Source organism: Bufo bufo, chromosome 3 (genome assembly GCF_905171765.1).
Source record: "Bufo bufo chromosome 3, aBufBuf1.1, whole genome shotgun sequence".
In the NCBI taxonomy this organism is placed as follows: Eukaryota; Metazoa; Chordata; class Amphibia; order Anura; family Bufonidae; genus Bufo; species Bufo bufo.
In genome coordinates, this window is record NC_053391.1 from 222544517 (window position 1) to 222563091 (window position 18575).

At 42.6% G+C, this 18575-nt stretch overlaps 1 protein-coding gene across 1 annotated transcript in view; it reads right to left on the reverse strand.

Moving 5' to 3' along the window:
• The window catches only part of CDK18 (cyclin dependent kinase 18), a 149714-nt gene that overhangs the window by 38266 nt on the left and 92873 nt on the right, over positions 1-18575 (reverse strand). The window contains exon 4 of the mRNA XM_040423973.1: positions 1036-1164. Within this exon, the coding sequence (XP_040279907.1) occupies positions 1036-1164 (129 nt within the window). The remainder of the gene's footprint in view (positions 1-1035; positions 1165-18575) is intronic.

Below are 18575 nucleotides of genomic sequence, written 5' to 3' on the forward strand. Positions count from 1 at the left end.
AGACCACTGGCGCCTGACAGATCCCATTCACTATGATTGGGTGCTGCCCGGTTTTCGCCATGAATAATGACTTTCTGATGTAAAAATACATCCACTGATGTGGACGTAGCCTTACAGAGAACAGAAGGAGATGTTTGAGTTATCTGGGAGGGCTGCTGATGTCACTAAACATCTCCGCCCCCAGACTTTAGTGCTGTGAAGAGAGGGTTGGGGGCATCACTGAAGATAAATTCAAGTAGTAAATAGAACAACACTAATCAAATTCCACACTCAGGGCTCTTTCACACGAGCGGATCCTGTGCGGGTAATCCGCTGCGTGAAAGACAGCCAAGCCGCACTCTGGACAGCAGAGACACGGAGCATTAACATGAATGTGACCTTTTTACTACAAAATCACGGTGACAACTTTATCTCACTGTGATTTTGTAGTAAAAAGATCACAGAGAGGCACAGAGCATTATCAATCATGTTAATGCTCCATGTCTCTGCTGTCCAGAGCGCGGCTTGGCTGTCTTTCACGCAGCGGATTCCACGCACGGCATCCGCTCGTGTGAAAGAGCCCTTAAGGGGAGATTTATCAAGATTGGCGCTTTCTATGCCGGTTTTGATATCCCCTGTGCTGCCGGAGGATACGCCTAATTTATGACGAGGTGTAGGCTTTTTCATCATTTAGGCGCATCCTCCTGCAGTCTGTGCGCCTAACCAGAAATCTACGACAGCTCAGAGCCAGAAAATTAGTGTAAATGAAGATAAATTTTTAGCGTCTGCTGGCCATGCCCCCTTCCCGCCCTTGTCATGACCCCTTATACAAAGGTGGCGAGGGTGGTGAAAAAAGGGGAGATGCAACAATTTTTCACACCTGCGACTTTTTAACGCCAATTTTCAGGTGCACGGGGAATGATAAATCTCCCCCTTAATTCTTCTAAATGAGCCAAAAAACATACTACTATTGAAGCATGTAAGGAAATAACAATAAAAGCACTGAAATGGAATATATAGTTATGAAATATATAGTTTAGCTTTGTGTGCACTAACCAAGGACGCTCTTCTTGACATTCGACTTTCATGTTTTGGAAAGTCTTCCGGACTATTCATCTGTAGTTTTTCAAGAAGCTCTGGTGGTAACCGGAGGTCCACAGGTAGAGAGAATGGTTTACCCACATGCTGTAGAGGAAATACAGGCATGTTATATCTCTTGGACAAATTATGGGCAAACTAAATATAAGAAAAAAGCATAATGGTTTAAAGAAGACCTGTCACCTCTCCTGACATGTCTGTTTTAGCAACTACTTGCATTCCCCAAGTCCCAATCTCCCTGTGACAATTTGGGAGCATTTATTATTATGACCTTGTTGTACTATTTCTTGATTATTCCTTCTAAAAGTTCTGACTGAATTGCAAGCAGTTTTCAATGAAAGTCCAGATGGGTGTTACCAGTTGGGGGAGTGTCCTTGCACAGTCTAAGACTTGACACACCGATTGGATAATGTCAGACTGTGCAGGGACATCCCCCCAACTGGTAACACTCACCTGGACCTTAATTTTAGACTGCAGGCAATTCATTCTAAACAAATAGTACAGCATAGTGTCATAAGAATAGATGCTCCAGAATTATTATTACAAGAGGAATGCAAGTAGCTGCTAAAACAGACAATTCAGGAGAAATTACGGGTCCTCTTTATACTAAGTTCAGTGAGAAGCACTACAGAAACATAATTACCACAGACAAAAAAAATGCCGCAGGTTAAAGCTTCAACAAGTGAAAGTGTGAGGGACATGATTTGTTAAATAATGGCCACTGTCTGTCATCAAAAATAATGAACACTATAGTTTATCAACCAATCATTACTGGTAATTCTTCATTGACTTTCGGATCTCGCCACCTCTCACAACCACACTTCTGAACAATTCCAGTGTATTCAGGATCCACCTACTCTAGACGTTATTCAGGGGATCAAACGCTGGACTAACTTAGAATAGAAGTCCTGGGAGAAGACGAATACCTCAACCCGAACTGCAGGTATGGAAAAGGGTGTCCAAAGGCGGGTGAATTGCAGTACAGGTTTTCCTGGTTATTCCAGAAACCGGATCATTATAAGTGTAAAATGTTGTCAGGTGAACACCAGCACCCTACTGATGACTGGTTAAGCCTTACCTTCACAAAGAATAAAATAGCCCTACCTATGTAATGTCCACCTTGGTAATGTTTCAGATAACAAATGCTGATCTTTATGTTCAACGTATTGATTGCTACCATAACACTGTAAGGCTACTTTCACACTAGCGTTCGGGGCTCCGCTTGTGAGTTCCGTTTGAAGGCTCTCACAAGCGGCCCCGAACGGATCCCTCCAGCCCTAATGCATTCTGAGTGGATGCGGATCCGCTCAGAATGCATCAGTTTGGCACCGTTTGTCCTCCGCTCCGCTCAGCAGGCGGACCCCTGAACGCAGCTTGCAGCGTACGGGTGTCCGCCTGGCCGTGCGGAGGCAAACGGATCCGTCCAGACTTACAATGTAAGTCAATGGGGACGGATCCATTTGAAGTTGACACAATATGGCTCAATTTTCAAACGGATCCGTCCCCCATTGACTTTCAATGTAAAGTCAAAACGGATCCGTTTTTTTTTTGTTCATGGTAATGCAAACGGATCCGTTCTGAACGGATCTAAGCGTTTGCATTATAGGTGCGGATCCGTCTGTGCAGATACCAGACGGATCCGCACCTAACGCAGGTGTGAAAGTAGCCTAATGTTTTTGTTTCCAGAACAAAAATGCTTCTGTGTATGTACCTGTGTTCCTGAGTGTGTATGTGTGTTTGTGTGCCTGTGTGTGTGTACCTGTGTGTTCCCGAATGTCTGCCTGTGTGTGTAGGTGTATTTGTGTACATATGTGTGTACCTGTGTGTGCCTGTACCTGTGTGTGTACGTGTGTTTGTGTGTGTACCTGTATGTGTACCTGTGTGTGTACATGTGTTTGTGCGCCAGTGTGTGTACGTGTGTTTGTGTGCATGTGTGTGTACCTGTGTGTGCCCCTATGTGTGTACCTGTGTGTGCCTGTACCTGTGTTTTTGTGCCTGTGCATGTACCTGTGTGTGTACGTGTGTTTGTGTGCCTGTGTGTGTACATGTCTTTGTATGCCTGTGTATATACTTGTGTGTGTACCTGCGTGTTTGTGTATGTAAAGCTAGGAACTATAAAGGGGCAGTATACTAAAATAAAATATCACTTTTATTTATATAGGAGATAAAAAAGCCCCTACAGACCAACAAACAGATAAGACATACAAACCCTCAGCCTATGTGAGGCAGAGGTGACAAAGGCAAAACAACAACGTTAATGATCATGGGGGGCTAGACAAAGGCTGAACGTAGAGGGTCAGAGGGGGGTATTGTTGGTACAGAAAACCCACTAGCCCTAATGACTCCCTACTTGGCCTAGTCCACCCTATTAGTGTATCCAATGGACGGGGTCCAAAAAGCCCCGCAAGGGGTGGCCCAGACTGGAACTCTGGTCCTATACTGGAAGCCCTAATGAGGCCCTAACCAGTGACCAAAAAGACCATGCGTCCAATAGATATAACACTTCTGATACAGATTGTTAGAAATATACCCCAACCAAAATCAGGAGAATTAGATGAGGAATACTCAAGTGTCCCAACGCGTTTCCTCGATACAGGTCCCAAGATTCTTCAGGGGACACGGGGCGTGAATGATGGTTACCCCTGCTGGCACGTGGCCCAGCAACTCGGGAATAACCTGGACAGTTGCTACAGACAGTATGTGGCTGAGCTATTTAGTGGCTGCGCTCAGCGTATAGCTGTGGACCCAAACACAATTTAGACCCAGAGTGGTGGTATCTGCAGGAATAGATGGACCGGTACCAACAATACCCCCCTCTGACCCTCTACGTTCAGCCTTTGTCTAGCCCCCCATGATCATTAACGTTGTTGTTTTGCCTTTGTCACCTCTGCCTCACATAGGCTGAGGGTTTGTATGTCTTATCTGTTCGTTGGTCTGTAGGGGCTTTTTTATCTCCTATATAAATAAAAGTGATATTTTATTTTAGTATACTGCCCCTTTATAGTTCTCGGTTTTGCATCTTTTGAGCAGTACTCAGGTGGGCCTCATTGCCTTTCCTACTTGACCCTCTTTTTGTATGTAAAGCTGGTCCTACATGTACACAAAAAAGTATTTTTACGACTTCTAACAATAGCCGTTCAGTCTATTATACTAGGATCAGTTCCAAGTGACGGAAATCTGTTTCACCAGTCAGCATAAGGCTGGGTTCACAGCACGTTTTGTCTTATGTTTAAAGTATACAAAAATCATATATGTTAAATGGATGCATCCGACTGATGCCATAGAAGTCCACTGTAAAAAAAGAAAAAAAATACACGTATACGCTTTTGTATCCTTATTTTTGCTGTACATCAAACGGATACATTTAAAGAGTAAAAAAACGTACACAAACGTATCTATTTGTGGTTATCTGTCCTTTTTTTTAAAATATATGCTTGGAGGATGTGCATTTGTTTCAATATGTTTGTGGCTGCATACATTCTTGTGAAACCTTTCTTTTTTTAAATAAATATTTGAATGCATCATCAGTGGACACATTTAATGGATAGAAACCTATTGTTTTACATTTCCATCCATCACTCATTTACTGCAATGTAAAAAAATGTATAGGTGTCTATACGTTTTTTTTTTGCAGGACAGAAAAGTTTGGTATGCTACGTTATTGTCCTGCAAAAAAACTCGAAACGTACAGAAACGTAATCAATGACAAATGGAGTCAAAAGTATGCACTTTTGAACTACGTCTGCTCAACTGTAGTCTATAGGAATATCAAGTAATATAAGTTTTTTTCTGTTTACAAAAGTATCTGCTTGATGTACAGCCATGGGCAGATTGGCCATAGACCCTACAGGGAAATTTCCTGGTGGGCTGATGCCCAAAGGATCACCCAAGCGCCATCCAGGTACATAAAGATCTGATGAGCTCAGCATGAATACATTTAAGCAGCATTTTGTGCTACACTGTGGTATCTGGTTCTGCTGCGGCGGTATTTAGTACTGCACTGTGGTGTTGGTGTTGCTGGCCCTGCCTATTTCTGTTGTCCCACCTTCTGGCAATCTGAACCACCTACAACATGGGCCTACTTTTAGTTTTTTTTTTTCAGAGCCCCTTTAAGTTTCCAGTACACCCCTGTGTACAGCAAAAACGAGATGAGAACAGCCCCTTAAAACGCATGATGAAAACGTGATGTGAACCCAGCCTAATCTGCACATGTTGCAGTCATTCTGCATTTCGTGCCATAATTTTCAAAGAGTGTGGGAATACATCTTTAAAATGTGCATTAAATGGGGTTTCCTTTAAAAAAAAAAAATATTATAAATTGGGGACTATGATAGCGATTGATCTTAGATCCTGCGCTGATCCCTAATGTTTGCTTACAGCTGTATGATGACATGGGCCACCATGGTGATGTGTCATCTACAGTGACGTCACTGCTGCCGATCACAATGGCCCCTGCTATCATGTGTGCTGCATATGGGGACACAGGAGTAAACAGCCACTGACGGGGCGGGATGTCTGTGTGTGTAAACAGCTTATTCATATCGCCTGTGATATTGGCCTGACTGTGAAATCTCTCAAAAATCTCTGTTTCTAAAGCCAGTCTAAACATTAGATAGCTGTCCTCATGAATATGCATGATTGGATGAGCCATAGGGATGGGGGATAATCTGTAACCAGACACCTCTGGTGGACGCTGGGCTGTGATTTGTGGTTATGGGCAACAAAGCATTTTTTATTTTTTTTTAGACCGCTTCATAAATCTGCCCCATAACCTTTACTTCATACGATGAAGTGAAAAGAAAAATAAAGGAACTCAACAGATGTATATTAAAAGTTGGAAATGGTTTCCCAGGGTACGCTGAATTAAATCTGGTGACACACATCTGTTTCTTTCTAGCTTTTTTTTGGAGGGGGGGGGGTGGACGGACGGTGGCAGCAATTTTTCAGCAAAAAAACTCCAACTCCAGATGTTGCATGGAAGTCTATGGGAAATATTAAATGCAGAACAAACAAGCATTTTTGTAGTGGGTGTTTTTCAACCTTGAGGTGCAATTTTTGGGTCAAGGGCATGCATGCAGCATGCCGTCCCCAATTGCAGCATGCTATGGGGACGGCATCCCCCCCTCCCCCCCCAAGCCTTTCCCTATATCAGGGATCAGCAACCTTCAGCAGTCCAGCTCCCAGCATTCACACATACTCAGCTATTCTTGTGACTCCCACAAATATGAAGTTGATGAGTTGTAGTCTCATAACAGCTGGAGTGCCGGAGGTTGCTGATCCCCGCCCTATAGACTTCTCCAAAAAGGAGAAAAACGCCTGAAAAAAACACAAGAAAAATGTTGTGTGGCTAAAAAAAAGACACCCTAAAAACACTTGTAAAAAAACGTCTGAATTTCCAGGGGTTTTTACAAGCCAAAAAATGCCCTTAGGGTACGATCACACAGCTAATGATGTTCAGTGGGTCTGTACTGTTACTGGCCACATTGAAGGTGCCACGCAGCCAATAACACACTCGACAGTGCAGTTTAATTAGAGGCAGTTGTGGCCCGGTCAGGACAGTGTCCAAATGTGGAAGGGTGTATTAGCAATGTCACTCTCACTGCAGTAAAATCTCTGAGCCTTGGGCCCAGGGGCGGATTGGCCTTAGACCTTACAGGGAAATGTCCCAGTGGGCCCATGCCCAGGGGGACACCTAAGTCCTCCTCTCCACCGTTGGCTGGGTACATAATGATCTCTTAACAGTAATTAACGATGTGAGAATCAGGTACTCATGTACCCGACCAGCGACCGCACATGCCCTACTGAATTCAACTGCTGGGGCCCCACTCTGTCACGAGAGATGGCAAACATGGTAGATTACCTTTAATTTAGAAAAAAAAAAGTATAATGGTGATGGTTGTTCCTTGACAAATCACAGCTTTTTTGGTAACCAATATGTTACAATAATGCAAAATCTCATTAATTACTATGTACGTCCAGAGGTTGCTATGACAACCTCGTTATATTACTCCTTATAATAATGCACAGGAAATGCATCTGTCTCTTAGCTTTATTATTAAAGTTGCTGTGTTTGCTGGAAATACCTTGGTTATCTTTGTATTGACAAATACCTTGTCTGCAGGATTGTATGCGGTAATTATCACAGATAGAATCAGAGCTCAGTCATGTGTAGGACGGAGCGGTGTGGCAGGCACCCCAATCCTAAAATGGTTATGGCATGGGGTCTATCAAACGGTCTTAAAGAAAAAACAGCAACCAATCACAGCAAAGCTTTCATTTCTTATAGTGCTCTTGAAAAATGAAAGCTGAGCTGTGAGTGGTTGCTACAGGCAGGTTTCTTTCAGTGTTCATAAATCTGCCCCAACGTTCTCATTGTTCAGACTCAGTACCACTAAACATGTGAAAATGGGAATTGGTATTTTATGCAGAAATGGCATTGCATACATTGCCCTTTGTAATAAACAACCTCTGGAGGATCCCAGACCTTTAAGAGGTAGCCTCATGGTATTATTAAAGGGGTTGTCCCACAAAAAATATTGTAGGGCACCTGGATCTGAACACTTTTGTAATTGCATGTAATTAGCAGACTTCTTTTAGCAGACACCCGCGGCTCATGTCCGAAACTGGCAGTAATGCCGATCGCGGACATTTAACCCCTCAGATGCCGTAGTCAATCCTGACCAGGGCATCTGAGCGCGCTGAAACCGAAAGTGCGCACTTTCGGTTGTGCTCCGCCTCCCCTGTGTAGCGATCAGAGGAGCTGGAGCATGTATGCAGCAGCCCGTGTCTTTATGAATGACACAAGGCTGCTGCATAGCATTTTCTATGGAGCCCTTGCCTGTAATAGGGCTCCATAGGAAAGTAGTGAAATCTTCATAGACTTTAATGCAAGTGCATTGGAGTCTATGATAATAGTAATCAGATGATTGCAAGTTATAGTTGCCTATGGGAACTACTGTAAAAAAAAAGTTTAAAAAAAATTATAAAAAATAAAAACATAAAAATTAAAATCACCCCCCGTTTCCCAAAATAAAAATAAAGGGACTAAAAAAATACACATCATGGGTGTCGCAATGTGCGAAAACGCCCATAGTATAAAAATATATTCCCAATACGGCAAACAGCGAAACGGAAAAAAAGGGGCCGATTCGCTGTTTTTGGTCGCTTCATTTTCTACAAAAAATTAAATAGAAAGAGATCAAAAAGTCATACACACCCCAGAATGGTATCAATGAAAAGATCAGATTTCCCTGCAAAAGATGAGCCCCCATACAGCTCCGTACACATAATTACAAAAAAGTTATAGGGGTCAAAATATGGCGACAAAAAATAAAACAGATTTTTTTCCCACATTTATTTTTTTTATCACTATCAAAACGCAAGAAAAACGATACATATAAGGTATCGCCAGATTCGTACTGACCTGTAGGATAAAAGTAACAGGTCAGTTTTATCATATATCGAACGTTGTAATTAAAAAACCCGTAAAACTGTGGTGGAATTTCACCCCATTTGGAATTTTTCCCCGCTTCCCACATATGCAATATTAAATGGTGGCGTTGGAAAGTACAACTTGTCCCGCAAAAAACAAGCCCTCATATAGCTATGTGAACAGACAAATAAAAAAGTTATGGCTCTGGGAAGGGAGGTAGTGCAAAATAAAAACGAAAAAATAAATAAAAATAAACTCTGGTCCTGAAAGGGTTAAAGGGGTTGTGTCACAAAGCATATTCTACATTTTTCAAACCAACACCTGGATATGAACACTTTTGTAATTGCATGTAATTAAAAATGTTGTATAGCCACTGAGTTATTCAATAAAATGTATCTGTATAGCGCCACCTGCTGTTTGTTATTTTCCTTATTTTTTGGTCCATCTCAATGAGCTGGTCGAATGTGCTCAGTTTAAATCTTTTAATTGCCACCAGATATATGTTCTGTTAGAAGCTGTGGCAGTTACAGGCAGAGAGCTGCATCAGAAAGGACATGACGCCTGAGCCTCCAGGCTGAAGATAATGTAGCAGAGCAATTGGAGCAGTGAATGGGGAGATCTCTGGTAACATGTACAGTACAGGGCTGGTTCTAGCTTTGTTAGAGATTGTCATGTACTATATGATGTCTGATTTTCATTTTTTACATCAATCATGGCATAACCACTATAAGTTGGGCTTTTTAGGCTGGATGTGTCTGTCGCCATCCAGCCTTAAAGGATCACTTTAGTTAGTGCATGCAAGCCTGGCCCAATGTTTGATTGTCATTTGTTACTTTGTTTTCTTGAGAGGTAAATTCATCCACTGTGTGGGGGGATTGGCTGAAATGTACGATGTTTGGGCCTATGGCTGGAGTTTGTGTATACTTAAAGGTCTAGTTATTTAAAGGGGTATACTCAGGGGTCTGACTCCTGACACCCCTGCCGATCAGCTGTTTGAAGGGGTCCCGGCAGTTGTGCAAGTGCTGCTTCCTCTTTAAAAATTACCCATGCGTTGTCTCCTTTGTAGAGGCATCTCAGTGTAATTACCGCTGCTTATCCCATTCAAGGGAATGTATTGAACAGTAATGTATTGAAAGTACAGGTAATTTTGAAGAGCAAGTAGTGCTTGCATTACCGCCGCTACCCCTTCAAACAGCTGATCGGCGGGGTGCCTGCAGTAGGACCCTCTCCCAATCTGATACTGATGACCTATCCTGAGCATAAGGTTATCTATTAATAAAAGTGGGCCGTGGCCATTATTTTCCACATATCTATTTGCCATGTGTGCCTTTCTCTCATGTTATTGTTGCGTTATAGTAGTATGTTATATAATACCATGTAGTCTTTACTGAAGGATGTGCATTATACGGCATCTCACACTTAAAACTTATACTAAGTGTGCCATATGGCGTATTGGGCACATACATTGCATGATACATATCTATAGTCATTATTCTGCTTTTTGACAGGTGCTAGTTATACCAGAGTCCCCCTTTGCTAGTAATATTTCATACTGATAAAGCATGCAAGTTCAAATTGAGTTGCAGTTGGGCATAATCGCTTAGTCACTCCTTAAAGGGGTACTCCCATCTTGGACATTGGGAGCTTATCGCTAGGATATGCCCCCAATGTCTGATAGGTGCGGGTCCCACACCTATACTTAGAACGGAGCCTCCAAAGTTCCAAAAGATGCACCCACCCTCCATTCATTTCTATGGGAGTAACGAAAAAGCCAAGCAACCTCGGCTATTTTCGGAAGTACCACTGAAATGAATGGGAAGTGCACATAAACAGCACAAATTTTCCGCAAAATACACAATAAAAATTATATATTACATAGAGTTTCATATAGCAAAAAAATGGACGATAAATTGCCTTGTGCTTCACTGCAAGAATGAAGCATGAGATGACACCTATTAAAATCAATGGTCTTTCATGTCATCCAATACTTTAAAAAAATCCCCTGTGGTCCTGCAGTGCCATGAACTGTGGCTAATTAAAAGTAGCTCTTGTGCTGTACGCACAAGATAAGAGAGGCAGGCAGATGGCAGAAAGTAGAAAATTATTATGATTCCGGGGACCCAATGGCATGTCTGTGCAAGTGTTCAGTCTCACCTCTGCCCATATGCCTAGGGCACTCTAAGGGTCCTCTGCCACACAGGAGAAATGCTAGAGTTACTAAATCAATTTAAAGATTGTTGCTACACACACCCACAGCTCTGCAACTGCATGTCAACAAAGGGCCAGAACAGAACTACATATACGAGTAAAGAATTGTTTTGCCTAAAACTTGATTTGCTTATGTATATTTTGCTGACCATCAGATTTACAGTGCTTTACTTTTTTATATAACTAACAGATTGGGAGCCTTGTTCAAGCTCAGCCACACCGTTGTTGAAACCTGCCTTATAAGACTATACACTCACCTAAAGAATTATTAGGAACACCTGTTCTATTTCTCATGAATGCAATTATCTAGTCAACCAATCACATGGCAGTTGCTTCTATGCATTTAGGGGTGTGGTCCTGATCAAGCCAATCTCCTGAACTCCAAACTGAATGTCAGAATGGGAAAGAAAGGTGATTTAAGCAATTTTGAGCGTGGCATGGTTGTTGGTGCCAGACGGGCCGGTCTGAGTATTTCACAATCTGCTCAGTTACTGGGATTTTCACGCACAACCATTTCTAGGGTTTACAAAGAATGGTGTGAAAAGGGAAAAACATCCAGTATGCAGCAGTCCTGTGGGCAAAAATGCCTTGTGGATGCTAGAGGTCAGAGGAGAATGGGCCGACTGATTCAAGCTGATAGAAGAGCAACGTTGACTGAAATAACCACTCGTTACAACCGAGGTATGCAGCAAAGCATTTGTGAAGCCACAACACGCACAACCTTGAGGCGGATGGGCTACAACAGCAGAAGACCCCACCGGGTACCACTCATCTCCACTACAAATAGAAAAAAGAGGCTACAATTTGCACGAGCTCACCAAAATTGGACTGTTGAAGACTGGAAAAATGTTGCCTGGTCTGATGAGTCTCGATTTCTGTTGAGACATTCAAATGGTAGAGTCCGAATTTGCCGTCAACAGAATGAGAACATGTATCCGTCCTCTGATGGCTACTTCTAGCAGGATAATGCACACACTAACTCCAAGGTCACCCTACCTTTCACTAGCCAGGAGACTTCACACAGGTGTGTGCCGGGTAAAATACTACTCCCATCAGCCAAGTGTGCCCCCCCCCCCCCCCCTTGTCACTGCACCAGTTCTCGGAGTAAGGCATGGCAGGTTCTGGACGAAGAAAACCTCATCACCAAGAGCACCATGACTACAACCTACATCCTGACCACTACTACTTCCATCCTCTCCTCTCTCTCCCTCGGTTGCTGCACATGTCTCTGATGCTGATGAAAATAGTATTCATTTTCCAGAACTTATTATTTTGTCTGCGCAAATAAAACATTATGAGCAAGCAACTGACCTGAGTACTATTCAGAAAGCTATAGGCTTCCATAGGTCAGTCTGTATTCCTTATATAGGACACACACTATGGACTACTGTGAAACTGTGTAGTGTCTGTTCATTTATCACATGAATTTTCAAATAACTCCAAATGTCCCTATTTTATCCTCAGATAGCTCCAGCAGCTTAAGGGCTCATGCACTCAAACATATTTTCTTTCCGTGTCCGTTCCCTTTTTTTGGCGGACCGTATGCGGAACCATTGATTTCAATGGGTCAGCAAAAAAAATGGAAGTTACTCTGTGTGCATTCCGTTTCCGTATGTCCGTTCCCCAAAACATGTCTTATTATTGTACGCATAACGGACAAAGATAATACTGTTCTATTAGGGGCCAGCTGTTCCGTTCTGCAAAATACGGAACTCACACGGACGTCATCTGTATTTTTTGTGGATCCTTGTTTTGCAGACTGCAAAATACATATGTTCGTGTGCATGAGCCCTAAAGGAGAGATGACATTCATAGCTTCAGGGAAAAAATTACCCTAATAATACAGTTTGCAATTAGAAACGTGTTTCCATGGCTATTTAGAATTAATTATAAAAAAGCAAGCCCCTCCCAGCTTGAGGCTCTGTCCATCTGTGTTGTAGTTTCCGTATATAATAGAAGCTACAGGCAGTGCCTGATCCCTCGTATGACGGATAGCGGTGCACGTGCCGGGGTCAGTCCCAGGGGAATATAGAAGAAATCCCGGCTCTCGCTATCTTCAATCAGTTAGTTTCTTTCATTGTTTACAAATATAGTTGTAACAGAAACACGTTTTGGCCTGTCCTGAGCCTTTATCAGGTTAAAACGCGTCCCTGTTATAACTATATTTGTGAACAATAAAATAAACAAACTGATTGAATATAGCGAGTGCCGAGACTATACACCCAGACTGCTATGTTGTATCCAGCTGATTTTAAGCAATGTCAGTTCTCTCCTTCAGGGTCATTCATTTCTCAAACAAAACACAAAGCTAATAAAAGTTTTATTTAAGATAGTTCTTTATAGAGGTTGTCTCATCATAGACAATGGGATATGCTAGGATAGGATATGCCCCCATTGTCTTATTGGTATGGGTCCCACCACTGGGACCCACACCTATATAGAAAACAGAGCCCCGAAAGTGAAGGAGGGCGCACTGCGCATGCGCAGCCGCCCTCCATTCACTTTCTATGGAGTCGGCGAAAATAGCCGAGCGCTGGCTCGGCTATTTCCATCAAGCCCATAGAAGTGAATGGGAGAGGTGGACGGTCATGTGCGGTGCGCTTCGATTCACTTCTATGGGGAGCCGGCTTGGTGGTGGCCGGACCGGAGTCCTCCAGCCACCACCTTGCAGGGCTCCGTTCCCGATATAGGGGGGGACCCACACCTATAAGACAATGGGGGCATATCCTAACGATATGTCCCTATTGTCTATGATGAGAGACACCCCCTTTAAAGTATTTTTTATTAACGTGAACCTACACTTTGTGTTCTCCTACACTGATCATCTGACTGAACTCACTACACTAAGGGCTCATGCACAAGACCGTATGTATTTTGCAGTCCGCAAAACACGGATCAGCAAAAAATACGGATGACGTCCGTGTACATTCTGTATTTTGCGGAACAGAACAGCTGGCCCCTAATAGAACAGTACTATCCTTGTCCATTATGCAGACAATAATAGGACATGTTCTATTTTTTTGCAGAACGAACATACGAATATAGGGAAACGGACTGCACGAGGAATAACTTCCGTTTTTTGCAGAACCATTGAAATGAATGGTTCCGCATACGGTCTGCAAAAAAACGGAAAGGACACGGAAAGAAAATACGTTTGTGTGCATGAGCCCTAAATATGAATGTTTGACCAGTGGTTGAATATGCTTCTAATACACTAATTAATAGATTACTGCGACATCCTCTTCTGTGTCTTTCCCTCTAAGACCCCTGCACCTTATCCAGTCTCTGCTATTCTAGGTTAATCCAAGTCTCTGGTTGTTCTTTTACTGCCTCTCCTCTCTGCCAGTCCCTTCACTGGCTGTCCAACGAACACATTTCAAAGTACTGACAATGTCCCTGACATTATTATCTCTGATCCTCACAAGAACTTCTCTGCTCTCCTCTGATTCTCCCATCATCATCTCCAAGATTTCTCCCAAGCACCCCCCCCCCCCTGTATTCTGGAACATCAATCTCACCAACCAGACTTTTAAAAGCAACCTTAGAGGGGTCGTGCTAAAAAAAATATTCTACATTTTTCAAACCAAATAATTTTGTAATTGCATGTAATTAAAAATGTTGTACAGTCACTGAGCTATTCAATAAAATGTATCTGTATAGCTGCTGTTTGTTCTTTTCCTTATTTCTTGTCCACCTCACTTTGGTGGCCGCACATGCTCAGCTTAAATCTTCAACTCTCACCAGCCATATCTTCTGTTTGAAGCTGTGGCAGGTACAGTGAAAGAGCTACAGCAGAAAGGACATGCCCCTGAGAAAGGTCATGCCCCTGAGCTGCAAGCTTGAAATAAATCTAGCACAGCAACTGAAGCAATTAATGGGGACATCTTTGGTTCCTTGTGTGGTACAGGGCTGGTTCTAGCTTTGTTGGAAAGGGATTATCATGTACTATATTATGTCTGATTTTCATTTTTACATCATGTTGAGGGACGTGTTGGATTTAAATATATATGTATATATGCCCTTACATATATGCATGTATATTGGCCCTTTTGCATGGGCCGGTCCAGGTGGTATGGGTGTATATATGGAGATGTATGTATGCCCCCTTGTCAGCATACATCTCTATGTATAATATATCCATAGGCAGGTGGGCTTATTACTGCCCATTTATGCCCCAGAATTATATTGTGTATATGTACATGCAGGTAGATGTGCCCCAAACATCTATATGGATGTATATACCTAAATGTGGGCCCAGTATACTGATATGATCCCCAGGTTGTGTAGTGTGTATATGTGTACATATATATATATATATTGATCAGCCTGGTTCTGTTATGACGTGGGAGTGTGTGATGTTAACAGCTTGGGCAGGAAGTCCTTTGTTTCAGTTCAAGCATTCCGTCACACGCCCACGATGATGTCATCACCCTCCTGTTGAAGAAGGAGGAGGGGGCTGCTTTTGGGCTATATTAGCCCAAGCAGGACAGAGGTGCGGCCTCTTGGACCTGGACTACAATCAGAGACACATGGGAACAGCTCCCTGAAGGAAGAGAGGTCACATGCCCCTGGAGATGGCTGAGTAACCCTTTCACTCCAGACCCCTAATACTCTTGCCCTGATTTACCTCTATTTACCTCTATTCCACCGACCATCCCCTAACCCCGGCTGCTGAACTGCCCTACCTCAGCATTAATCCCTAATGAGCCTGTACCCTTGAGGCAGCCCCAGTTACCCCTGTAGCTGCCCTGTAATCCTACCCCTTCACTGCTGCCTGCTTACCCCAGTAGCAGCTGAGTGCGTGTTCCTCCCATAGGGATAGCTTAGAGCCAGGTTGGGTGGGCTACTAAGGAATGTATGTAAGTGTATTGTATAGCTAGAGTGTGGGGTGGAATTGGGAATTGTGCATTGTCTAGTGTAGTTAGGTTTGTATTGTGGTGTGTGCGTCTATATGTATATATATTTATAACCATTGATCTATAAATATATATAGATATAGCGTATAATTAGACTTGTATTATTGTCCCTGACCATTAACCCCTTCACTACATGCTGCCCTGCCTCAGCCCTGCAAGTCCCTGCAGAGCATTAACCCCCACCCCAGCAGTAGCCCCTTTACTGCTGCCTTGTTAACCCTTTCTTGGGTTACCCCTGCATAGTTACTACCCCGTGTTCCTTGGCCTGTATGTATTAACCCCTGCAGTGCCACAATTGTGTGATTAAACCCCTTGTACCCCGTAGGGACAGTGAGTAGCCAGGCGGGTGGGTTACTGATATTTGTGTGTATGTAAGTGTATTATTGTAATTGTAGTTAGATCCTGGGGAGGACTTGGGACTGTGTTAGTGTAGTTAGAACCGTATTAGTGTGTTGTTATAGTGTGTTTACTTATATTGCTGTGTGCTGCTATAAATATATATATCTATTCTTATACCTTGATATAGATATATATATTTATAAGCAAATATTAGACTGTTACGTATAGTGTGTTAATAAATACCTTTTATTTAAGCACAGTGTGTAGTCTTTTGTAGTACTAAGGCGCTGCAGCAATAGTCGCACGTAGTGTAGTTCAGTGGAGTGTATAGGTAACAGAGGTAGTTAGCTAGTTAACCTAGATAGGTTAGGTATATCTATATATGATTTAGGCATAAATAGGCGGAGTCATCACTAGACGATTCACGTCCATTTATGAATATTAATTATTGAGATTTGCATAAATATCAATAATTAATGTCCCCCTTAACACATCAATCATGGCATAACCCTGTTAAAGGAAACCTCTCTGGTTGAACATGGCGTTTGACCTGCCAGCAGTAGGTTTTAAAGCAGGAGGAGCTGAGCAGATTGATACATTGTTTTGTGGGGGGAAAAAATCTGTATAACTTGTAGCTTACAAAATTTTATTCCTGCTCATTCTGTGCTTAGGAGTCCAGTAGGGAGTCCGACTCAAATGTTTTGAGTAAACAAAAAAAAAGAGTTGTAAAATGTAACCAGAATTCGGGTAGGAAGAAGGGAAAAAAGGGTAAGAGGGATAGAGGATCACAAAGCGCCAGGGGAATACTCTAAGCGTTGGAGTGGTGTGGAATTGGACACTAAGGCTGCGCCCTACGTATTCAATTCAACCCAAACGGGTGAACTGTATATAGAGCAAGATAAAACTTAAAAAAGGAATATCCACAGAGTGCATATGATGTGTGGGGGCACCAATGCTTGCATTCTTGTATGCATGCTTGTATAGCTTGCTCCTGAGGAAGGGGATTTATTTACTTCCCCAAAACGCGTTGAGCTAATTTTTATTGGAATAAAGCAAACGTCTGATGTTACATCCTGTGAGGTTCCCGTTTTACCTCTCTGGGATAAGGAATCCATTACATCTGTCAAGCGATCTCGGCTAGGGAGGTGAGGGTACGAGTGTATTGAGATTATCTCGTACTCCCCTCCCTGGTAAAGTACATGGTTAATATACCGTTTCAAAACCAGTATCTACCTCACTCAGAAGTAGGTAGTTTTTTATCTTTTACTTTGTAATTCATCACTAACTAACACACCTAGGATTGTCATTTCTTTGGTGCCCCCACACTTCATATGCACTCTGTGTATATTCCTTTTTTAAGTTTTATCTTGCTCTACTCAAATGTTTGACAGCCTTCCCTGTATCACTGTGTATACAGAGATAACTGTCAATGTCTGACAGGACCACCTGCAGAGAATAAGAGGGGATTTCATTCAATACGTTACAAGTTATACTGGACTGTATTCCGACAAAACTATTGTATATATCAATCTGCTCAGCTCCTCCTGCTTTATGATATGGGAAGCATACAACATGCAATAACCCTATTTTACACTACACAACTATAGAAGCAGTTCCTACCTTCACCTACTGTCTCTTTGCTCGTTACCTCGAAGACTGCAAACCCTCTCTTTTCCTGTACCAGTCTGCAAAGGGGATAACTAGTTTATATGATCCATCCAATATATGTGTTAGTCTATAGTTTTCACACAATCTGGCCAGAGATTGCACTCTGATTTGTACATCATTTTAGTAGGAGGAGTCTCCGTATTTGATGCGGGGGAAGTAGGAAAGTCTGAGCTGGTTCTTGGATGTAGAGAGAGGGACTAAAGTGTGTCACATAGTAATTTCTTTGTGTCACCTGAACAGCCTGTAGAGCTTCAGAGAAGATGAAAACACTACAAACCTCACTTGTGGGACAAAGAGACTAACATTAGACAGGTGTGACCCGTCTTCTCAGCATCCTACAGTGCCTCACCGCCTCATAATAGATTGTGAGAGCTTTTGGTATCTATAAACATTAGAAAAACCCGTCAGAGGAACCCGTCATTTTGACAGGATCAATTTAATGTGTATGGCAGAATCCCATCAGTAAATGTATTTCAGCAAGCCCACTCGTTTTCTCCCACAGGGGATAAGATGCCACCAGAGGTTTCTGGCAGCAGCTTATAACCCTCTCTTCATTGAAAACCTCTTCCGAGCAAAGCAGGCATGTTTATGAGAGAGTTGGGAACAACAGCTGTCTATGGTTTGTATGGGCACCTTTAGTGACCTGGTATCAGCTTTGGCTCTACCCTAGTATGAGTTGATATTAGGCTAGGAGGTTCATATGTATACTGTTCATTTCCATTGTTCTGATTTGTCATAGGAGCAGATGATGAAAATGAATGCAGTGTTGGATCTATCATATGATGGGCACCAATGGATCCAACTGACTATAAAAGGTTCTGTTGGATTTCCAAGTCCATGTTACCAGAAAAAAATGAGCATTGCATGCTTCATTACTTTGTCCTGCATTCTTTATGGAATCTGTGTAGAAGGAAACCTGAGTACTGATCGCTCTG